This window comes from Uloborus diversus, chromosome 2 (genome assembly GCF_026930045.1).
Source record: "Uloborus diversus isolate 005 chromosome 2, Udiv.v.3.1, whole genome shotgun sequence".
Taxonomy (NCBI): domain Eukaryota; kingdom Metazoa; phylum Arthropoda; class Arachnida; order Araneae; family Uloboridae; genus Uloborus; species Uloborus diversus.
The window spans coordinates 139745886-139771947 of NC_072732.1; the positions used below are offsets into that span (position 1 = coordinate 139745886).

At 31.0% G+C, this 26062-nt stretch overlaps 1 protein-coding gene across 1 annotated transcript; it reads right to left on the reverse strand.

The window, feature by feature from the left end:
- LOC129217373 (uncharacterized) lies at positions 1-26062 on the reverse strand. Its single transcript, XM_054851662.1, has 5 exons — positions 25851-26062; positions 15682-15860; positions 10205-10346; positions 4162-4238; positions 1-579 (listed from the first exon to the last, which is right to left on the reverse strand). Exons 2-5 carry the CDS (start codon positions 15833-15835, stop codon positions 467-469), a joined length of 486 nt encoding a protein of 161 aa, XP_054707637.1. The 5' UTR covers positions 15836-15860; positions 25851-26062; the 3' UTR covers positions 1-466.

Below are 26062 nucleotides of genomic sequence, written 5' to 3' on the forward strand. Positions count from 1 at the left end.
TTCATTCTTTAATTAAAGGTCATATCTCACAAAATAAGCAAACATCATTATAAAAGAAAAATTTTAATATAAAAATATATATATAGTTTTTTTAAATGACACAAATAGTGGTCGCAATACACACAACAAAAATCCATGATTGATTTCCAGATAATTTACTTACAACACAATATTAATCGAGCAGAAATGCTGGTTGCAAGCAACCATTTTCAATCAATTGACAATCATAGAACTCATAAATTTTTCCCTCTGGAGCACTTGAACCTTTTCAGCACACAAATTACACATTAGATGATCAAAAAATTGATGTAGTACATCAAAAAAAAAAAAAAAGAGATACAAATTCTTCACAGATTAAAAACAATAAGCTTGTACAAATATAAAATTTTAAAAAGGGAAGAATAAAAACTACTTCAAAGCAAAACAGTTGAAATAGATTTTTTTTTCTTTGATAAAAACAAATTTCTTAGGTACTTTCACCATCATCACCAATAAGATTCCACAAATGATTAGCAATGTAATATTGAGTATGTTCTTTGGTATTCAGATGAAAAGTGCTTAGCTGATTTGAGGCTACAACTTGATATGAGTTAAGGTTTGTATTATAAAGTATCACAATAGTCTCAAATAATAAAAATTGGAATTCATAAAAATGAAAAGGAGAAAACAAAGTGGATAAACATAACTAAATACAATTGGTATTAAACGATGAAATTACATGTGTGGTTCCCACTCTAAAATATAAATCAAAATAAAGCATTTTAAAGCACTGTATTTTTTTCCCAATTAGGGTGTTTTAGGGTTCTCGGTAAATCATAAGACTTTTGGAATTTGTGTACTATCAGGATTTTTACCTGGTTCCTGGAGATCCTAGAAACAAATGAGCAAATAACAAAAAAACAAAAAAAAAAAAAAAAAAAAAAAGAATTTTAATAAAATGAAATGGAAAAAAAAAAAAAAAGGACTACAACCTAGTATAAGCATAAATGCAAAATTTAAGCCTAATGCAGGATTGCCAACCTAAAACAATTGATTTCAGAGTGATCAACAGTGGATTATAGGAGCATTTTGTGATTTTGCAAGCATTTCAATATTGCATATAAAAATCATCAAAAAATAATGATACTACATATCAAAGGTTTTGTTTGTATCTCCATATAATCAGGGGCGGATACAGAAAAATCTTATGGAGGAGGCACGGGAAATTGAATTGCTCCCCCCCCCCCCCCCGATTGCCGCCTTTGATGTTTCATAACAAATTTTAATTTTTTATCATTTATTTTAAATTTTATTTATTATTATTTATTTTTTTTAGGATTCCTTCAGGTCAATTAATCTACTTCTAAGTATATGAATATTATGTACTAATATACTTTGAATGTGGATGGAAAACATCTTTAACGTTTCAAGCCATTTAAATACTAAACCCAATATAATGTCACCGAGTCGCTAGACAATGAGCGGTTTTACTTAGGAAAATTGTCATAATGATTATAACACTAGGGCAAGGTTATTAAATAAACCCATACCTCACTTGAGTTTTTTTGAGTTTTTGAGTCTCATTACTTCATAACATATAAGTTTTACTGTAGAATTCAGAAACTATTTTTGTGTGAATTTCAAAACAGTTGCTGATTTGTTTTTAAAGCCATGATACAGTAGAGAGAACATATTGATAATACATGCCATTTCCATTAAAAATCATGGGTTTTCCAAGAAGCTACCATATAATTTCTTTCATTTTGCATTTTTTATAAGCTGAAAAAGAAATCTATTATCTTGCAAATAGGTTCCTGGATCAAAATGACTCTTTTAGGTTGCACCTAAACATTAAATTCTTTTTTTTTTAATTATTGATTCCATTAAAGAAAAATTAGTGGACGAATCGTGTTAACACGGTCCCTTGAATTCGAAACCAGTAAGTTAAATGTATTCTGCAACTCTGTGCCTCTGACTCTAGTAATACTTCTTTAGCAAACAAAAATGTTATTATTCAAAATATGCTGTTTGTGTTTTGTATTCTTTTCAATTAACTACATAAAAAAAGGCAAAAGAAAAGACAATTAAAAAGTGATAAATAAAATAGTTAAATTAATCACCCTTTTGGGGGGGGCACAGGCCCCCTGTGCCCCCCTTAAAATCCTCTACTGCATACAATAATTTAAAACACTAGTATAAAAATAATAATTATTATTTGTTTGATAAAATGCTTACAAAATTAAGCCAAACAACTTTGATTGATTTCCCATACCCATGCATATATCGTTATAACATCAAAATTACAAAATATTATAAAAATAGAAAAGACTGAACAATAAATTAAAATTTTGAAGTAAGTAAAAGTTTTAGAACTTTAAATTATTATTAAAAACTAGCTTTTGCCCGCGGCTTCGCTCACGTTGATGTAGATTTTTTTTTCAATTGATTCAAGTTAATGGTCATTACTGGCAGAGGTCAAATAGTTACTAAAACATTGTTTGTCTCTAGTTTCGCCGACATTTCAAATTGCCTGCCCCCTTAAATGTATCAAAAGGTATGATTAAAACTGAAAATTAGGGGTAAAGAGAGTAAATGAAATGTTGGCAAAACTGAGAAGAACCCAAAAATCACAAAAAAAATAAATCACGAAAACGTTCAGGAGTTGTAAAGAAGTCAGTTTCGGTAAAAAAACAAAAGAAAAAAAATTCCCAAAAAATCCAATTCGAGTGAGGTCAACTACTCTTAAATAAAGCGAAACAGTTCCCTTATAATCCCGATCTCCATCAAATACATAATATCCAGCGCTACACCGGCAATCTAAATTATTGTATAATGTGTAACTTCATAACCGTAGAAATCGTCCCAAAATAGGGTCAACAATGATGCTACCCGAAATGTTTCCAATAAACAGTAAAAATTTGGCAATTGTTTGAAATTGTGTGCAAAGACAAAGTAATGGAGGTTTTTGCGCTGTTTATGAATTTGCAAATTAGTTGGCGAATTATTTTACGTGTTAACAAATTTAAAGAAAGAAATATTAAAGAAACGGCGATATTTGGTTACATGGTGAAAACTGAGAAACACAGTACTGCATAGTCTTTAGTTTCAAAAACAGCGACAGTTGAAAAAAATGCCAAATCCCTTAGCTATTGAAATGATTCCACAAAAAAAGTTTGGCTAGATTCCAGCTGATCGATTAAATACCCAATCAATACAATTAAATTAAAAAACCCATCAATTTCTTCAAAGTTGCATTAAAATGGAAAAAAATCAGCCAAATCCATGTATTATTTGTCAATCTTGTGCAAAAATCTTACTTCAAGATTTGACTTGAGAAAAGCCTTGAACAGTCACGAAAAGCAAAGATAGTCAACAATGCAACAATAGTCGTTATCGACAGGGAGTTGAGATGATGCACTAAATATTGTATTGAGTTAAGGAAAGCCTTCGAACATGGAACTAAAAAGCTCATAACCCGTTTTTTATTCTACTTAGAAATTTCGAACAGGTGCCATCTTCAGCAGAAAAATCAGAGCTTTCGATGGACATATGATGTTAATATGTGCAAGTATTTTTTCATCCCCATATTAGAGAATTTATACGAAAATTGTGTTTTATTGCCCCCTAAGGGGGTTTTGCCCCCCATAATGGGACGAAAACTACCCTATGTGTTATTCTGATGCATAAGCTATATTATTGTAAAGTTTCATCAAAATCCATTCAGTAGTTTTTGCGTGAAAGAGTAACAAACATCCATACATCCATACAGACAAACTTTCGCATATATAATAGTAGTAAGACTACAATTTTACAACGAACCATAAAAAGAAGAATATTTGTATCAGCAAAAATCCAGACAGAAACATCATGTTTGTAACGAGGAACATTTGCATAAGAATGGAGAAGTGAGGATAAACCCTAAGAACAAAATCATAAATGAAGAAGAAAGGTTGTACTGACTAAGAAAAGGTGGAACTAGTTAAGGTTAGAATTTTAAAAAGGATTTCTAGGGGTTTTAAGAAAATATTAAAGACAGTTTCTGAACATTAAAAAAATTTACATTAGAATTTCAGGGTGGCAAAATCATGTTTATCATTTAAAACAAAAAGTTGATGCTTAAGTGTAAATTATGGATTTAAAAAAAAAAAAAAAAAAAAATCAAGCAAGCACCTTAAAGGATACAGCCTTGTATTTCATCTTCTGAACTGTCAAGGTCAAATGAAAGTTTGGAAATTTGTTTGTATAACTGCAGGATATAACTGAAAGCAATGAATGAAAACTTAACAAGATCAAAAGCAATCTTTTTTCTTGTTTCAGTAAAATAACAACTAGGATTAATTACTATTTCAACAGTATGCATAAAAAATACAACATTCTACAAGAACAAATTTATCGGCAACATGGTTTTTACGTTTTGAGTCTCGTTAAGGCGATAATAACAACTCATACTACCACCTTTTTAAAAAAGTAAATAACTAAATTCAATAAATACATAATTAAATAACAAAGTAACTTCTCAAATAAGCCAGATTTGATCACTTGCTCCTTTACCATCATACAACTGTTCACAGTTATAGGCTTACATTCTACAAACGATTGTATATACAGGGTGTGGCAAAAAAATGGCAACCTTATTTTTTTGTATAATTTTATCAAAAAAATTTTTTTTAACAAATGTAACAATTAATAACAATAGCATGGACCTATGGTCATAACATATTCAGCCTGTTTCAAAGTGGCCTCCTCCGACGGCGATACACAGGTCCAGACGTGACCTGACATTTTAGGCGATGGGCCGCAGGTCTTCCGGCAACAATCGAGCCGATTCCCGGCGCAAGGATTGCTTCAGCGCCTCCAAGTTTTTGTGGGGCTTAGCACAGACCTTAGCCTCTAAAATGGACCACACGCTGTAGTCCATTGGATTGAGGTCCGGCAAGTAGGGCGGCCATTCCGCCGACAAGATGAAATCTGGAAAATGGGTCCTGCACCAGTCTTGCGTCATTTTTGCCTTGTGAGCAGGCGCTGAGTCCTGTTGAAACGTCCAATTTGCATTGCCGAAGTGCTCAAGAGGCCAGGGAAGCACAACAGCCTCAACAATGTCGCGGCGGTAGACTTCTTGGTTAATTTTCACCCCTTGATCCACAAAAACGAGTGGGGTCTTACCGCTGGCGCAGATCCCACCCCAAACCATCACTTAAGTGGGATTTTGACGATGCTCGACGACTGCTAAGGTACTTGGAGCTTCTACGGACCATATTCGGTCGTTTTGGTGGTTGTGCGCTTGCTCGACGGTGAACAGTTTCTCGTCCGTGAAAAGGATATGCTCCCTTAGTTGAGCAGCGGCCCGACGCTTCAGTTGGCGGCATCTTTGCAGTCGTACGCGTTTGTTGTCGTCGTTGAGAAGCTGAACTTTCTAGAGCTTGTAGGCTTTGAGGTTGAGCTCCTCTTCCGCCATTCGGCGGACTGACTGATCGCTTATACCGGTCTCACGAGCGATTTTTCTCATGGAGATCCTCGGATTTTGTTGAACTCTCTTCTTGATGATTTTGCGGTTAGCAGACGTGTTGACAGTCCGCTTTCTGCCACTTCATGGATGGTGGCCATCGTGGCCAAACTCCTTGTATCGTTTAATTGCTTTAGACACTACGTCCTTTCCAACACCGAGCAAACGCACAATTTCACATTGATGTTTTCCTTGTCGAAACAGCTCCAAAATTGCAACACGTTTGTTTGACATTCTGCATAGAAAAGCATGTCAATTAATCGATGGAAACATGATAAACGACTGGCACAGAAAAATAATGAGAATTTAATAGTAAAAGAATCATGTAGCTGCATTTAAACATGTCTGCGTAAAGACCGATACAAAAAGGTTGCCATTTTTTTGCCGTACCCTGTAAAAAACAAAGGTATTTATACATAAAAAAGATGGCAATAATGAAAAATTCTCGGCACATTGGTTCTCTTCAGTGCTAGAAATAAGCAGTGGTTTTGGTGCATTTTGCAACCAAAAATTTTATTTCCACACTCTGATTTATCCTAAGAGCCAAATTTTATTCCTCAGATTTCAAAAAAATTATACATTTAAGAATAAGTTTCTAAGAGGATTTATGGCAATTCAAATTATTTTTGGAGTTATAGTTAATTGTGTTAAAATAAACTCTTTTGCTGAAATAAGACTGCAAACACACGTTTTTCTTGAAACAAGTTTTTTTGATACGGTTGGTAAGATATCTCAAGTTCTAAAGCACTGATTTACTTGAAATTTGGTACAGACTTTCTTAGAACTATCAAAACTGTCTGCACGTAGGAGTTTTTGTAATTTTTGATTTTTAGTATTTTTAAAAAAGGACCAAAATTCAAAAAAGGAGCCAAAAAATGAACTTTTTTTTTCAAAAAGATGCCATTTTGTTAATTTTTTTTTTCTTTTTTTTCAAATTGGCTAGGTCCAGACAATTCTACATCCTTGTTTAATAAGAATTAACCTTAACTTAATGTTTCAGATCGCCTGGAGGATTGGAATCAGGTCAACCAGGAGACTCCCTTTTTTTTGAGTCTCCACTTTGCCAGTCTCAACCAGCTACAATTTTAAATTTTTTCCAACTATTATGCATTTTTATACTTTTAAAATATCAATAAAAAACTGATAAGAATGGATAGTGAAAATACCTACCTTTTTTTTCTATTACGCTTGTAAAATCACCTTAAAATCAAGCCTATAGACAAGAATACCCCCTACCTTTTCTTCCTCCAACTCATCATATATACAACTCACAATTGACATGAGTGAATAACGCAAATATTTAAAAAAGTTACTTGATTTTGACATTCCAAAATTGCATGTCTGCATTATTTTTGCAAAATAGATTTTTTTAAACCTCATACTTGTATATTTTATTATAAATAAGACAAAGGTTTTTCATTTTAACGCCTGAAAAACTTATTTAACGCCTTAGGTGTCATGATGATGCCTATATTTATTCTTATTGTTAAATTGGTCTTTTAACAGAGAAATACTCCTACTGAGGCCCACTGAGCTTCTACAAGTGGTTCAGTAAAATAAATAAAAAAAGAAATGACAACCATGGAAAAGTTTATTTTTAGGCAGGTACAACCAAAACAGGTACTTTTCCCTCTTTCTGCAAGCAATTGATGTTTTGTTTGACCCACAAGGACTGCTTCTTGGATGAAATGACTGACTTAATCAAAGAAACACCCATTAATTTCATTAATTTGTGTGATACAGTCTGTATGGAACAGTCAATATCACTAGCACAGCCAACATTTTCATCTGGGGGAGAGAGGGGGGGGGGGAGGATCATACTCCTTACATTTTGTATACATACTAGGAATGACAGTATTGCTTAAACCCAAGGATTCTGGTTGGTTTAACCTCTAACCTCCAAGCTATCACTCGCTGCCAGAAACCCTAACTTCTTGTTGTAGATTTCAGAGGTAAGCATGAAAGTTTTCAGCAGTGTTGAAAAAAAAATTATATATTTCTATGAATCAAATGACAGTAAGCAACAATACTTATGATACAAGTTTAAATCAATTGATTTAGTTTTGAAAAATGAACAAATAAATTTAAAAAATCACTAACAAATTATCAAAACCAAAATCCTTATTTTTTTTTTTTTTTTTTTTTTTTTTTTTTGTCTATGAGTTAAAGCTTTAGAATAAATAACAAAAGCTGCTGAAAGAAATTAAATAATTTAACATTTGCTATTTAAGTATTGTACATTAATGATACTATGAATTTAATCAGAATGCTATCATTCTATAAATTTCTAGTTGAGACAGGAAAAAAAAAGATTCAATTAATAAATACACAAATTAAAAATCAACAATTGGATTTAAAAAGCTAGTGTAAAATAAAATCAGTAACAATAATCAATATTTTGAATTACATATATACTATCAGCCCCGCTTAATCGGGTAACCAATATACGAATACCCTGCTTATACAAATAAAACCTCCAGGAACCGAATATTTCTCCACAGACGCAATGTTAAAGATCTCCGCTTAATTGAATAATTTCCCCAGATAATCGAATAATATTAATCAGGTTTAGCAAATATTTTTCATGAGAAAAATTTTGAATAAATTAGAAAGAAATTAAGTAAGAACAATGATTGCGGTTGAAGCTGAGAAAAAAAACATTCATATTCCATCAAAACGTTTCCCCTGTCTTTTTTAATTTCTTTTGCGTTTGTCATTACAAACAAAAAAAAAAAAAAAATTGTCGATAATTAAATTATGCAAACAAATATACACACTTTAGACAATGAGATGTTGATAAGTATTAAATATAAGATACAGTAGACAAGGAAGTTAAAAAGGGAGTCAGAAAAGGTTTCCAAAAAGACATTGAGGATCTTATTATGGAATTTTTCAAAAAATAAAGTACTGGAAAAAAGGTGCCAAAACTAAGATTTTGTAACTCAAGTTGTAGGTTACTTTTCATAATTTTCATACGTACTTGTAATGTATTGTACTAATTATTGAAATATTTTGTTAAATTTATTTCAAAAACTTTTTAGCAATAACATTAACTATTTCCTTTATATAGCTATTGATTTATTATTAGTATTACTTTTTAAGACAAATATTGTCAATTTAGAAAGGTAAATAAAATTTCCCCACTTAATCAAATATTTCTTGGAACCGACGATTTACCATTAAGTGGGGCCGACAGTATTTAGAACATAAGCAAAAAATATGCAGCTGCAAAATCATAGTAATTGTAATCACTGATAAATAATAAATTCAAAGTGAAAGGAAAATTAAATTTATACCGTCTAAAAATTGTTAAATACACATTTCTAAAAGATATATTTAAATATCATCTTCTACCTTTAATTGATAATTTAATTAATCCCTTACTTATTAACTCCTGTAAAAGTTAATAAATGCAGTAGAATTCCAATTGTACGCACTTCTGCTATCCGAATAACCTTTAGAATGTCAGAAAGAAAATTTAGATGGAAATGTATTGCGATTCTAAGAGCAATGATTCTGTCTATGCCTTATTTTCTCTACAAAGCTAATTAAACAGTTTCTTTAGGCTAAATATTCAGCAATCAATGACTTTCATTTGAATTAAATTATGTAAATACTATACTATGTAGAGCATTTGCAAGTATGCATAACACACAATAGTGTTGCCTTTCTATTTGATTAATTAAGGGGGAAACCAGTTTAGACGGATCAAAAATTCATTTTTTTTAATGTCATAAAATGTTAGTAGAACTATTCAAGAATATGGTACCAAAATTTCGATTCAAAATTCCTTTTAGTTCTAATGCTATGAGCACTTAAAAAACTGTTAAGATTCGAAAATGTTCACAACAGTGTTTTTCAATTCTGTTTGTCTTGAAACGACTTTTCTTTTCAACTGGTGTGCATCTTAGCACAAAATGCCAATCGTTCTGAAACTTTGTGGGAATATTCTTTATTCAATTACTCTATATGAACCAACTTCTGGGATGATATTCTTATTTAAAATATTTTTCAATGCTTAAAAATTGAACAAAAATGGTAGAAAAACGTGAATTTTGTGATCAAACACTTCAAAAACAAGAAATGTTAACCAGAATCAGGTTCATAAGGAGGAAATATGTTGTTAAGGATTAAAAAAATTTGTTATGATTGCAGATAGAAATTGTAACTTCAGGAATGCACACCTGCAACAAGCTCAGATGGCGACCATCCATGGACATCAGCTTCTAACTCCTCTATTTCTCGCAGAAATGACTTGAAAAATTTACAAAGTGTACTTCAAAATTTGAATAAAATATTCTTGAAGTTTGAAGGAATTCCGATTATCCCTCCCCTGTTGAAAAAATTCACAAGAAAAACTCTACTATTTCTGCCTCCTAAACTGGTCCTCCTTCCCCTTAAAACCATCTTTCCTTTACAAATTGTTTTTTGCTCCCATTTTCAACATGCATATGCTAATTAATAAAATAAATTATTTTTTAGGAAAACATCCAGTTATCCGAATTTTTGATAATCTAAATGGGGTCTGGCTTCAATTGATTCAGATAATTGGAGGTCTACTGTAAATATTTTTATAAATAAGTCTGAGAAACTGTAGTGGAAGATAAAATTCACAAAATATATTTTCATTAAAAAAAATAACAATAAAAATTTTAATGAATTCTTTTATCATTAAAAACCTTTTAAAAATATGTAATACATAAATAGAAAATACATATGAACCTTTCTTTCGAAGCCTCTTCCTTGATGGGATCACATTCATGCTCCTCCTTTTTTATCTCATCAATTTCTTGAATGGTTAGTTTTATGGTTTTTTTAATATCTTCTATGTTTTTCGAAAGATCAGAGGATGCTTCAGTCAAATCTAAAAACAAAAACAATCAAACCAACATTTTAATAATTTTTACAAGAAGGAATACCAAATCTGAAGTTTAGTTTGTATGTTTATTCACCGAATTTTTAGAGATAAAAAATACGTTTTAATTAAATTTTTCAAAATTCCTATAGACTTTGAAGAAGAAAACTATAGCTGGATTTTTTTCTATAAACATTGCATTTTTCTCCATTTATAAAAAAAATAATATTTTGATAATTTGTAAACAATTACTTTTGCAAGCATGAGGGTAGGATATATACATATAAGTATTTAGTAAGGGGTGTAATTCATGCATTTCTCAACTTTATACACCATCATGCAATAATTTTGAATATACAGTGAAATCCTGTTACAAGGAACTTACTGCGAATGTTTTTCGTTGCAACAGAATTTTATTGTAATTGAATTCAAGCAATGTAATGGAAATTAATTCGGGACTGAAAATTTATTTTTTAGCAAAGAGATTTTATTGTATTGGCATTTGTTCTAACAAGATTTCATTGTATATGTGCATTTAATCAGCATAATATCGATTTCTGCTACCATTAGTCCTAGATCTATACTTGTATTGCAAAAACAGTCAAAATAGGATGCAGAGTTAAGATATTGTTTGAAGCAAATAAATAAAATAATAATAAATCAGTGAAAAAATAGGAAATTATTATTATTATTATTTTTAATGCTTTTTAAATTTCTAAACATACGTTTAGAGAAATTATCGTCATAAAAAAACAATACTAACAAAAAAGAATTCAAAACATTTATGCCTAAAACTCAAGTTTAAAATTCTAACCATGCTGAAAATGAGATCGGACGATACGGAATTATCAGAAGGACACTGATAAATTAGCAATATAGAAGTTTTCAACAAAGACAGTTATAGAACTTCAAAATTCACAAACGCCACTCTGAAAATTAAACACTGAATTGAAACTAATTTAAAATAAATATCAAGGATCAAAAATAGGTCTGGTCTATTTTAGATACTTGGGATCATACTCTATGCCACTTTCTCACCAGAACTTCACCACTTGGGACTCTACTTCCTTTTCTCATTTCCGTTAATCCTAATGCTTTCATCATAAAAATATGCTTTCATGGTAGCTTTTGGTCAAAAACAGGGCCGTGTGCTAGGGAGTGATTTATAAGGTTCAAACCCCCTCCGAAGTTTTTCATCCGAAGAAATGGTTTTCATTATAGTGATCTCTCACTTATATGCAAACTCCGTTATACGCATTTTTCACTTATGCGCGTTTTTCTCATGGGCCCAGCCAGTGATATAGGAAAACAATATTAATTCTTGTTCATTTATACGCGAAACCTAAAATGCACCTTTCACTTATGGGCAATAAATTTTTTTCAAGTTTTAGCTAAATCGCATATTCACGGTTTGCTTATCAGAAGATTTGTACCCTTCTTGATCTGTCTCTTGTGGAATGCATTCACATCTTAGAGCAGCAATTCACATGCCTTTATTTCATTGTTCGGATTCTTCGAAGAATGCGTTCTTTATCGCACAAGTGAGTAATTGGGGGCTGGACTTAGTCTTGTGATTGATATCGGGAAGGGAGAATGGGCTACATACAAAAAGATTGATGTCACTAAAAGTTGTGGTCAAGCGGTAAGTATTGACATATCCTATCGAGGATGTTCTGCATCCTTGTAGACTAAAGCTCTGATCACGCGACATTTTTTAGGTTTGGGGAAATCGCTTACGTACTGTACAATATATAAAAAATGACAAAATGTACAACTTCAAATTTTATTTCATTGAATTACAATGTATAAATAGAAATTATATACGTATTTATTCATTAGTATTAGCAGTATACTATAGCATTACGGTAACTGATGTTAACTTATTGCATTTAAGCTTATTTTTGGGCTTTTCACTTATGCGCGAAAATTTCATTGTCCTCGTTGGTCATGTATAAGTGAACGGTCACTGTATTTATTCATTTTATTTATTTATTTATTTTTTGGTGACAGAAATAATATTGTTGTTATTATTATTATTTCAATTTTATTTGGGAAATGAAATTAGTATGACTGAAAAATTGTACAAACTCATTGTGTTTATTGTAGTTATTGAGAAATTCATTTATTATGTACTAGCCGCCTGCGGCGACCAGCCAGTCCGCTTTCTTACGCCATTCGCCTTTCTATGCAAGCAGCCACCTACGGCGGCTGTTTGGCTAACTTGTCATTTAAATTTTTACTTCAAGTTTGTCGCCTTCGGTGGCTGTTTAAATAAATTTGACAGCAGTATTAATCATATATCTCTATCTTTTGTTGTGCCATTCACATTTTTACGCCAAGATTGCCGCCTTCGGCGGCTATCTACCTTTACGATCTATATCTAAATTTTCTTATCCATCTCTATTTATTTTAACCTCCCCGCTCATTTCCTAATAAAAACAAAGATCAATCAAAACCCCCCCCCCTTTTTTTATTTAAGTAGAGCAAAAAAAAAAAATCTTCAAAATTCCCCATAGTGTGCAAAAAGTAGCGTTTGACAAAGAAAAAAAATCTCTGTTATCATTGAATTAAATGTGCATAACTATGAAATATAACGTAATAAGATGCAACAAAACGTTCAAGCTTGGGGGGGAGGAATGGAAAAAGAAATAAATGCAATAACTAAATAAAACAAAAAAAAAAAGGAAAGAAAAAAGCAAGCTCTGCTGGAAAACACGTGGTCATCACGTCATAAAATGTAGAAGTAAGCTGTATAGTAAAAACAAAAGATAAACATTGTTTGCGATTAAGATTCCATCGTAAATACGAATCGAAATCCAAGTAGTGACGTCAGAGTAGTGATGTGGATCGGGTAAATACCCAGTGGGTAGGTAAATATTTTTTGGATATTTACCCGGGTATTTACCCAAGGTCTGGGTAAATACCCAAAAACTGGGTATTTTACAAAAAAATGCAAAAAGTGAATGATATTTTTTTTTAAAATCTAAATATGAAATAATTGGTAAAACTGATACATACATATGTATTACACAGTTTATAATATTTTTTATCGAAAGACTTAATGAAATTATGAAAGAAACATATCACGAACCAAAGAATCTTTCTTTTCAATGCCATAATTGAAGAAGATGTTTGCTTTTTTTTTTTTTTGTAACTAGTTAAGCTTTTTACTTTTTGTAGAATTGCTTTTTATATGTGAAATTTGGCTATCAACATTGATTAGGCATATCCAACACATTTAATGTGAATATCATATTAGATTGCTGAGTTGTTTACCACAATAATTCTTTAAATATGTGATCAAAATACAAATTTTAGGGGAAAATTTATTGTTTTGTATATAGTTGGTCACACAAGGTGTTTCGTTTTAACCTGCAAGACCTTTATTTTTGCAACCGTTAGTCCTAGATGCTTACTTCCAATTGCAAAAATATTCAGATGCAGAGTAAAGATATTGGAAGTTTGAAGCAAAAATAAAAATGAGTCAAAAACTACAAAATTTAACTTTTTATACGGCTCTAGGTCCCCTAACTTATATTTAGAGAAATGATCTGAATTTAAAACTTACTGACACAAAAAAACTTGACATTTGTGCAATGAAAACTCAAGGAGATATTCCATTTGAAAGTTTTAAGGGACCATGCAGAAGATGAGATTAGAACTTATTACCCTTTCAGAATAATGACAGGCTGGCAAAGTAAAAAACAAGGTATTACATTTTTCATTTCTACTCAAAAATTCATGCAAATGTTATGCCGTGATACGCAAAACACGCTGCAAAATCTTGAACAATTTGAAAAATCACTCTGCACACATATAATTTTATATAGATACTCATTAACTGCTATATTTTCCCCCAAAAGATGTTACTGACGGCGAGTGTAAAATGGTGTAAGTTACAAAACGCTGCGTTTCATATCTCAATGAATATTGGTCGTACTAATGTCAAACTTTTTTTGTAATTGTTTTTCAGTAGAGATTATTTCCCTAAATATCAATAAGTCAGAGGATCTGGGGCCCGTGTAAAAAGTTAAAATTTGTATTTTTTTACTCATTTTTATTTTTACTTCAAATTTTCAATATCTTAAGTCTGCATCTGATTTTGAACATTTTTGCAATTGTAAGTATGCATCTAGGACTAACGGTTGCAAAAATAGAGGTCTTGAAGGTTAAAACAAAACACTCTGTATGTATACATAGTGGAATACATACAGAAAAGTATTTTAGTTGAATATAAATTTTTGAAATAAATACCCGGGTAAATACCCATTTTGGGTATTTACCCAGGTATATAACCCTGGGTATTTACCCCTAAAAATAAATACCCGGGTATTTTACATCACTACGTCAGAGGCATAAAAGATTGAAGAACGCTTTTTTTGACCGATGCGTGGAAAGACATAATGTGTTCAGCATTAAAAAATTGTTTAAAAAAAAAACTATTACGTATTTTTAAGAACTTTTTTCTTCTGAAGAGGGCGAAATGGTTTTACTATTACCAACTTAAATTTTGGAAATGGGGCTTTGATACTTCTCGCAGGATGATATTTAAAAAAACAAAACCCAGGAAAAATGCAAATTAAAGGTTTTCTGAAAAATTCATAAAAAATACAAAAATTGCTCTATTTTCAAAATTTTTTCATTCATCATATTTAAAATTAAATCTCCTACTTTATAGTGCAAAAAATATTTGTGTGGCGCAATTGGTTCGGGGTCTGTGAGGTAAAAAGTGCAAAAAACACATAAAACATTAAATAACTTTTTTTCTAATTAAAATATCAAAAATCGAAGCCCGAGGTGCACATCTTCAGCAAAAACCTGCACCTGTATACCAAATTTCATCTTTCTAGGTCTTACCGTTTTCTCGGGATGCGCGCCACACACACACACAAACATCTTATTTTATTATATGTATAGATAACAATACGGCGTTTTGTAAGAACATCCCCTCCTTTCATTTAGATAATCTAATGTAACAAAAATCAATGGAATACATATGAAACCAAATTTGATAAACCATATAAATGTTTCAAAAAATATGTTTGGTGAAACCCCTTCCGAAACAAAAGTCAGGTTAGGGCCCTGGTTAAAAATATTAGGAATGTTTTGGCGTTGTCATAGAGACTGGCATGATAAAAAAGGCTAAACCAAATATCTTACTCCATAAGAGAAAATGCTACAATGTTAGTTGGCACAAAATTGCAGATAACTGCATGTGCATGTTTAGAACCCCCTTTTCAATGCGAAAAAAAAGGCTTCTAGAGAAAAAGATAACCGAGGAGAAAATAACTACAATTTTTACTTCATTCTTTATTTGATTTATGAAAAGTAATAAAATGCTTACTGTTGTCCTCAAGATCTGCAATCAAGTCTGAGCATTTTTGTTTCCATGATACCTTTTTAGGCAATTTATCATCAGGTAGTTTTTTGTTCTTTGTGCATTCCTTCAGCTCTTCATTTTCTTCTTGCAGAATTGGCACACCTTCAGGCTCTTTCATTGCAAAAATCCAAATTAATAAACAACTATAAAATGACAAAAATTTCAAAGAATAAATGAATGAATAAGCATTAGTTCATGCAAACATAGTCAAAAATTACTTCTCCCTGTAACTGTAAAAGCCCCAATGCCACAAAAAATGATAGAAATAATTTTATTTATTCACACTGAGCAAAATTATTATTTTTAGTGGTAAAACAGATTTTTCAGAGGAAAGTAGTTATTTTATTTGTTCTTCACAACTAATTATTTTCAAAATACAACTTTTAAGAAAATGTGCTCAGTTTTTTAAAGAGAAGTACCTACTTAATGGAAATATCAACATTAACTTTAGGTTTTTACTGCAAAATAATTATACAAGCAAAATAAAAATCATAGAAATATAATTTGTTCTTTTTGTTAAATTTAGCTGAATGTTAAGAAATACGTGGGGGAAAAAATACAGGGTTCGCGTTTACGCGCTATAGCGGGTTTTTTACGCAAATTCGCGGGAAAGGGACGCAACTTCCGCGAAAATTCGGGTCCTAGGGACCCAGAACACCCAAAAGATAAAAACCAGAAAAAAAATTGTGGAAAATGCTGAAGATTCTATCTAGTGAATGCTTTTAAGCTTCAATGACCAGGAGAATCAACAGAAAAGGATTAAAATGACCCTATCTTTTTATCAGCTATTGATCAGTCAATGGAATTTTAGTGATAAGACTGGAGCTTACAGCGACCTCCTGGTCAGAGCTCAAGGAGCAAAATATTGCAATTTCATAAATAGCCCATTGTACTGTATTCTAAGAATAAGTTCCCCTCAACTTTTATCTTGGGGAAATTCCTGAAAACAACAATAAAGATCAAAAGTAAGAGTGGTTTCAATGCAATCTTCAGGATTGATACAGGACAACTGAGTAGTAAAAGCTTATCTATTTTGCATTCACCTAACCAGAATTACTTTTGAAAATTATTATCTTGCATCCTCAATAAAAGGATGGGTGAAAAACATTTTCCTTGTTAAATTACTTATGAATATGAATTTTATACAAAAGCCCTTTAACCTTGTTCATTTTCTAGTAATTCACCTATTTCTGAGGGGCTATTTTTATTTGGACTTGCAAAAGTCACGTATTAATCGATCGCGCCATTTTGAAAATGGCGAAATTTTAAAAGTAGTACCAAAGCCAACAGATATTTTAAAAGAGTCAAATTTGAGTTTTGAAGTCAAATTTTCTAATTTAAGATTGCAAATGAGCAATTTTCATACTCATGTGAGAAAATGTTTCGTTTTTGCGATCGCGATTTTTGCGTTGGGTTAATTCGTTTGCGATTTTTTTATATTTCTATGAAATTGCCATTGATAATTGATGAGGGGGGGGGCTGTTTGCTTTTTTTCACCTAGAAAAATGTTCATGAAAGCAAAGGTTAAGGGTGTGCTTTCTGCTTGATCAATCAAAGGCATTTATTTTTTATTTCATGGTAAAATCCAACTTTAAAGTAAATTTTGAGTTTACCTCATTGTAACTGACTAAATAGTTTCTCAAATAACTAAATCTTGCAAGTGTATTATTTGAACATATGATAATCACAGAAAAAAAGGGCAAAATTAACCAATTTAGTTTATTTCATACCTTTTCAAATAACTATGTGAGATAGTTTCTTTTCCCTAAGTATAAATAGTTGTATATTATTCAATTATGTGCTAAGATTTTCTGTTTAAAATTTAAGGGACTCATTTTTTCTGCCAAGGATCCAAATCTATTTCATTAATGGGTCGTTGGGACCCAAGTTACGGATAGTTGAGCGCGAACACTGAGAAATCAAACAAAGACAAATTTGTAATGATACATTTAAACTGTAAGAGAAAAGGAAAAGTTTTTGCATACTGACTAGGGAACCACAGGAATAGTGCAATTAATGAAAACAGTTGAAATAGATAGCAGTCAAAAGAGCACCTTAAGACATATTTTTGACGCAAACTATTTGACCTCATCCGGCTCGTTATCAGAACCAGGGTTCATGAATTTTTTTAAAAAATTAAAAAAATCAGATTTTTTTAAAATTGAAATCGTGTTTTTTTTTTTAATCTTCAAAAATTTGTGGCCATTAATTAAAGTTGCTTTTTATACTATAGGTGAAAAAGCAACTTTCTAGCTATTTTCATTTCATGGCAGTAGCTATATTTTAACAATAGTGTAAATAGTGTAAACCAGTTTTAACATGAATGCATGAGTCAAATTAAATTTAATGTCCACCCCCTCCCCAGCTATAACCACCAATCCTTCAACTGTAATTCTAGGAAACAGTAGTACCACTATTTCCTAGAATTACAATTTTCATACTTTTTAGAAACTAAGATTGTTAAAATTTGGCAGGTTTTCTATGTTTATCAGCTTATAGTCAACAACAGTTCTGAAATTGATTCATTGCTCAGTTGGGATGAAGACCACAAAAGAAAAAAAAAAAAATATATATAGTATATATATTATATATAGTATTATATATTATATATATATATATATATATATTATATATATATATATATATATGTATATATTAATTATATAATAAAGAAATCTGAACTAATAAATTCATTCAGCTTAGTACTTCTAAAAATAGGAAAAGTACTTTAAATATTCAATATTTTTTTTAAAGATTTTATCTATATATTATAATGTTTAGATAAGATGTGCGATTTTGTTTTAGGCTTTGCTACATCACTGCATGCGCATAAAGCAAAATATTCGGTCGTTTTTTAGGTAGGAAAGGGGATCAGTAATTAAATACTGTTCTTACACTGCAATTCAAAGGATTTTGAAATGCTTAAGAGTGTTTACTCTTATGAAATAGGTAGTCAAAATTGTGACCCAAAAGTAGGTTGAAAAACTAAGCCCCTAAATCCAAATTTCAGCAATTAGCTAAATGTTCCTTAGGAATGGGGAAAAATGTGCTTAGTTGGCATTTCGGGGGGGGGGGGGGGTCAAGCGAACCATGTTCCAAAGGGGTCATTCCATGTCAAGTGATCCAAAATTTGGGAAATTTTTTTCCCTCACCCTTTTGTATTTCTTTGAAATTTGGCTCATCGATTATTCCCTTTGAGGTAATCAAAAGTCCAAATTTTTAGATTTTTTATATATATATCTCTATTACTTTTTTATTTTATAACACTGATTTTTCGAAAAATCCTCTTTTTTTCATGGATGCTATGAACATAAAATGGACGATAACTCAGCATCAAAAATAGATAGAAAGATTTCGTAAAAAGCATGTAAAAGTACATTAGCCGCTGTTTAATGGGGGTATGCAACATGACTAATTTCAGAAAAATTTTTAATTTTTCAAAAATGAAATTTAAATTTCTCAGAAAAGGTTATAATGAATTTTAAAAAAAAAAAATTCTCAAAAATTTGTGTGTATTTTATGTTTATTTGTGCAAAGTTTCAAGTTGGGATCGCAATGGGATCATATTTTTATGAATTTTTAAATACAATTTGACTTAATGAAATAATGACATTTTTCAGATTCCTAACTAGTTAAATATGGGGTTCTCTTACTGGGGATGGTCTAGTAAGTAGTAATTGATCATAACTATGCTTGAAATGAGTTGACATGAATCTGTAGATTGATAAGGCGCCCCCCCCCCCCACCACTACTTTTAATCTTTTTTTTTTCAAAATGTAAAAAAATTAATAAATAAATAAATAACCAAAATAAATAGTAAACTTATTAAAAGTTGGTAAATGTTCTTCTTTAAAGTAAGAAAAAGGCCCCCCCCCCCCCCACTTTTGTTATTATTTTTTTCAAAACTATTTTCATAATGTAAAAAATTAATAAATGAATAAAATAAAACAAAATGAATAGAAAACATATTAAAAACTGGTAAATGTTCTTTAAAGCAAGACCAAGTACATTACCCCCTCCCCCCCCACACACAATTAACACTATGCTAGTATCGCACCTCACCTGATGCTTTTTCTTTTTTTCTCAGACCACACCAAGTTTCTTTTTCAATCCGAGCTTCACAAAGTGTACTTGATTAATTCATTATCTGATAAGGAAAGTTATGATTCATTTCATCCCCTACCTCTGCACCAACTTTCAATTTTGGAGAAAGGAAAGAAATAGTTTTGCCCCAAGATCCTAGCAAAATAGGAGTGTTTCCCCCTGTGTTGTTTCATTCTTTTCACACTAAATTAAAAATAAATCTAAGTATCAGAGCATATGTCTGTCCGCATAAAACTAACTGTCTTTCTACAACATATGGAGTGCAGCTGCTTTTTTCTTTTCTTTAATGCTAGTTTTCTTTTTAATAATTTCAGTTGTAAAGGAGAGCAATGCAGCGAGATCTATTTATACATATATTAAAAGCAGTTATAGATCAAACAAGTTTTGCTAGTTTGAGCATAACCTTCCATGTTGTTAAGCTTCATTCCAGATTGTCCACCCCCTTTCCCCCTACCTTCCCACTTTCCGAAAGAAAAAAAAAAGCTGCAAATGAGTTGGGTTCTATTTGTCTGTTAAAGTTTTTCCGACTTTTAGTGTTTATGACCCCCCCCCCCCCCCGCCGCATTTATAAGCCTTAGTCACTACTGATGTTCAGCAGCGTGTGCACCAGTTTATTATAACTCTTGCGTGCCAGCTTTTTTTTTTTTAAATACAGTTTTGGAAGAAAAAAAAAGATAAAAAGTGGTTGTGTGGCGGAGGGGGGGGGGGGGGCATACCAATCTACAAATTCATGTCAGCTCACTTCAGGGAAAGTCATGATCAATTACAACTTACTAGACCATCCCCAGTAAGAGAACCCCATATTTAACTACTTAGAATCTGAAAAATGTCATTATTTCTTAAGTCAAATTTTATTTAAAAATTCAAAAAAATATGATCCTATTGAGATCCCAACTTGAAACTTTGCGCAAATAAACATAAAATACACAAATTTGTGAAAATTTTAAAAAAAAAATTCATTATATCTTTTCTGAAAAATTTAAATTTAAAACTTCATTTTTTAAAAATTAACTTTTTTTGAAATTAGGGCAGTTCTCAAAAGGTGGGAGCAAACACAGACCTCAACTTTGAAGCTTCAACACCAAATAACTTTCATTTTAATTAACTCAAAAATTTTTGAGTTAAATTATAATACTGTATAGAGACAAGAATTGACATAAATTATGGAAAAAATGCTCTTTAAATGCCCTTAAAAAAATATTTTCTTTGCTAAAAGGCGCAATTTTGGACATACCAAAACGTTAACTGAGCAAATGTACCATTAAAGAAAAATTTTTAAAAATTATTTCCATACGTTTCAAAAAAAATTTAAAGGTATGAATCTTACACTGAATAATTTTTTGTTAATATTTTACACAAATAACAAAAGTAAAGACAGATTATTCACTTTGTAAACGATTTTAGAAAATAGTAAGTTTGAAATTTGATGCATGTCCAAAATTTACGATCTTTACAATGCTATTTTTTGAGAACTAAGTATATGATGTTTTCATTTTAAAGGTGTTTATCGAGTCTCGGAATCAATTTTTAATTGTTTAAAAGTGTTTTCATAAGCTTTTATGCAGTATCTTAGAAGAAAAATAATTTTTTTTAAACGTACATGTCAGATGTCCAAATGGCGTTACGATCTTGACGCCGATAATTCTGTCCATTTATTCATAATTTTTGATGATCTACTGTCTTCTAACCTCAATAAAAAACGTTATTATAATGTTATCTTCTTTAATCCATTGGTATTCTGCATAATTAATATGTTACACATTGAACAATACATAAATTACAGTAGAAACATGGCTGCTTATGATCGAACCGAAAGCCATTTTGCGCTAAAATCGCCAAGCAAACTCCTGTTGGCGACAACACTGTGCAGGATAAGCTAAAGGTTACCAGAGGGGAAATCCAGTTTGACAAATGTAGTTTTTCGTCAGCTGCACCAGTTTTGGCGGCTTTATCACCTGCGCTAGCAATTTTTTTTTTTTCCGCTTTTATTATTTTAGAATTCTTTTTCTCTCTCTTTCTTTTGGAAACATAATTTAACGATCTCCAAATAGAAATACGAATTTCTTTCTTCAATAATTTTTTTAGACATCATTTTAATTCTTATGACATTAGAAAAAATATTCATTATTAAAATCTGATGTCACTTTTTACAATTGTATTATTTTTAATTTGAAGCTTTTTTTTAACTTTGCATCAATTTCTTCAAAATCATTCCAAAACTTTATTAAATGTAAGGAGCAGCATGTATAGCCATTCAAGTATTTCATTAATATCCTCTTTATTATTAAACTGCAAAATTTAAAAAGTAGTAAATAAAATTTTCATTGGAAAAGTTAAAAATCAGATTAACAATTGTCAAAAATGATGAAACTTACGTTATGATGATGTCCAAAATCCGTTACCTACAGGAAAACAATGTCCAAAATCTGTTACCCCTACAGATTGCTGATTTAATTTGCTAATTAACAATTTTTTACAAATACCTGCTGTCTTTTCATGTTCATATATTGTGTTCTAGGTATGCATACTATAGAATAAAATCAAAATTGATGTCAAATTCGAAAATTTTTGAAATTGCTCAAAGTTAACTTTTTTGTTCCCACCTTTTGAGAACTGCCCATTAGTCATGTTGCATATCCTATTAAACAGCAATTAATGTACTTTAAAATGCTTTTTACCAAATCTCTATATCTATATTTGGTGCAGAGTTATCGTCCATTTTATGTTCAAGCATCCATGAAAAAAAGAGGGTTTTTTCGAAAAATCAAAGTGTTATAAATAAAAAAATAATAGAGATCAAAATCTAAAAACTTGGACTCTTAATTACCTCAAGGGCAGTTTTCAAAAGGTGGGAACAAAAAAGTTAACTTTGAGCAATTTCAAATATTTTCAAATTTGACATCAATTTTGCTTTTATTCTATAGTATGCATACATAGAACACAATATATGAACATGAAAAGACAGCAGGTATTTGTAAAAATTGTTAATTAGCAAATTAAATCAGCAGTCTGTAGGTAACAGAATTTTGGACATTGTTGTCCTGTAGGTAACGGATTTTGGACATCATCATAATGTAAGTTTCACCATTTTTGACAATTGTTAATCTGATTTTTAACTTTTCCAATGAAAATTTTATTTACTACTTTTTGAATTTTGAAATTTAATAATGAAGAGGATATAAATGAAGTACTTGAATGGCTTATACATACTGCTCTTTACATATAATAAAGTTTTGGAATGATTTTGAAGAAGTTGATGAAAGGTAAAAAAAAAAAAGCTTCATGGAAATAACTATACAAACTCGTAACTTCTTTTATTAAATAACATTTTGCATTTCTCTGGATTATTAACTTTCATTTCTGCAGATATTTTCCAAACTTAGAATGCACTTCTACCAGAACCTCACTTTTTATTCTACTTCTAGGAGACATAATCTCGTGTGAGCATTAAACTTTGCAATAAATCCTTTTGCAAATAAATATTAAAAATCAATAATGACTTCAAAAAGCATATAAATACAAATTCCATAAAAGAACTTAATATTAAATTGTTTTAAAGCACTTTTTCAAAACATGTTGTTAATTCAAAAGGCTTACTATCTCTCAAATCACAAGAAAATTACCAACTGTTTTGTTTACAAATCAACTGCAGACGATTTTTTTTTAACTCTACAAAATTAAAAATAAAAAAATTGCTAGCGCAGGTGATAAAGTCGCCAAAACTGGTGCAGCTGACGGAAAACTACATTTTTCAAACAGGAATTCCCCTCTGGTAACCTTTAGCTTATCGTATACTCTGTTGTCGCCAATGGAGGTCTGCTTGGCAATTTTAGCGCAAAATGGCTCTCGTTACGAACATAACCAGCCATGTTTCTACTGTAATTTATGTATGGTTCAATGTGTAACGTATTAATTATGCAAAATACCGATGGATTAAAGAAGATAACATTATAATAACCTTTTTTATTGAAGTTAGAAGACAGTGGATCATCAAAAATTATGAATAAACGGACAGAATTATCAGCGGTCAAGATCGTAACGCCATTTGGACATCTCACATGTATGTTTAAGAAAAATCATTTTTCTTCTAAGATACTGCATAAAAGCTTATGAAAACACTTTAAAACAATTAAAAATTGATTCTGAGGATCGATAAATACCTTTAAAACGAAAACATCATATACTTAGTTCTCAAATAATAACATTGTAAAGATTGTAACTTTTGGACATACATCAAATTTCAAACTTACGTTTTTTTTTTAAAATCGTTTACAAAGTAAATAATCTATCTTTACTTTTGTTATTTGTGTAAAATATTAACAAAAAAGTTATTCAGTGTAAGATTCATACCTTTATTTTTTTTTTAAACGTATGGAAATAATTAAAAAAAGTTTTTTTTTTAATGGTACATTTGCTCAGTTAACGTTTTGGTATGTCCAAAATTGTGCCTTTTTAGCAAAGAAAATATTTTTTAAGGGCATTTGAAGAGCATTTTTTCCATAATTTATGTCAATTCTTGTCTCTATACAGTATTATAGTTTAACTCAAAAATTTTTGAGTTAATTAAAATGAAAGTAATTTGGTGTTGAAGCTTCAAAGTTGAGGTCTGTGTTTGTTCCCACCTTTTGAGAACTGCCCTCAAAGGGTACAATTGATGAGCCAAATTTCAAAGAAATACAAAAAGGTGAGGGAAAAAACTTCGGATCACTTGACATGGAATGACCTGAAGACAAGTGCATTTTCTGAATAAAATCATGATATTTAATTCTGAAATCAGGGCTGGCCATTGTAGGGGGGGGGGAGGGTCAAGGTGCAGACTACACTTTGAATTTTTGCAAGTTGTTTTAAATTGTTATTTTCTCTTCTTTTTTGGGGGGGGGAAAGAGGATGGGGTACTTTTTGAGAGGGTGCATCATTGCTCTTTGGTAGGAGGGGCATCGCGTTGAAAAAGTGCCCTTTTTATGAAAAGAACTGCCCTTTCAAAGACCAGCACCCTGCCTTTTTTCTCCCCTAGAGTGAACACTACCGAGACTGTCCCGGTCAAACAGGGACGTCTGGCAAGCCTACTTACAGGGTCTCGGAGAAAAATTAATGAAGTTCAAGGACATCCGATTCTTTTCAAATTCGCTTTTTGTCAAATGCTATGGAGCACCAACCTCCCCCAAAAATATGAGAGCAAAGTTCTCTAAAACCTCGCTTCCGCTCTAAAAAGTTCAATGCCTCAATTTGTATAATGAGCCCCAATTCATGGGTTACCCCTCCTCGCTCCCAATCCCTCCTCGCTTGAAAAATAATAAATATATGATTAATAATTAACCTTTGAGTTTCATACCCTGTCAATGTATTTTTCTTGTTTCATAAGGAGAGTAAGGTGGCTTTTATTTACGATACCCAAGTCCCTGAGTGCCACTGAATTTTTTCATTAAATATGTAACAACAAAGTAATCATGATCATTTAAAAAAGCAATTGCAAGTAACTTTGAATGAAATTTTGACAATGGATCATTTGATGACAAAAATTCTTAATTTTCATCAAAAGTAGGCTAGATATTGATTCATTCTACTTTTTTACAACCTGAGAAAGAAAAAAAATACAATTATTAGTAATTCACTTGCAAAATTCATGAAAAATCTTGTGTCATATTTTTTTCGAAATTAGAGAAAGGTAGCTTTTGTTTTATTTGTTTTTTTTTTAAGATCCCCATGAATGATCCGATTTTTTCATTTGAATATGTTTGTTACCATTGTTAGCTACCATTGCTACACAGTATAATGTTCATGACCATTAAAAAAAGCAATTTTCGCTTTAACTTCGCCTTTCCTAAAAGACACTAAATTTTATAAAAATCTTAGACATTGGGTGTTCAAATCCTATTTTTATGTTTGATTTGAGGTGGAATAACCCAAAATAGGAACGATAACGAAACTCGAATTTTACAGAAGAGTATAATCAATAGCGGAAGCGTGATACGTAAGATTATGAAATACATTAACAAGACAATTCCAAACATAAACGCAAATCCACTTACATCTCAACAAAACATATAATCTATATTCCAAGTGACAGAATTCCAAGCCTGACCGAAAACGCAACAGAGCAGAACTAATGTTTTTTCATTTAAGTAATAAAATCAACCAAAATCACAAAAAATGGATTACTTAAACAAGAAAACCAGAAACTACATGTAAACTGATCTCATTAGTTTTTACTTTAATGTTTATTACGTATTTTTGTTTTTTA

What these genes read in the sequence shown, in the direction of transcription:
- LOC129217373 (XM_054851662.1), bottom strand. Translation starts at nt 15,835, where the DNA reads ATGAAAGAGCCTGAAGGTGTGCCAATTCTGCAAGAAGAAAATGAAGAG. An exon ending in TGCAGATCTTGAGGACAACA is followed by an intron (nt 10,347 to 15,681) that starts GTAAGCATTTTA and finishes TTTTGTTTTTAG; the next exon opens with ATTTGACTGAAGCATCCTCT. An exon ending in GAAGAGGCTTCGAAAGAAAG is followed by an intron (nt 4,239 to 10,204) that starts GTTCATATGTAT and finishes CATTGCTTTCAG; the next exon opens with TTATATCCTGCAGTTATACA.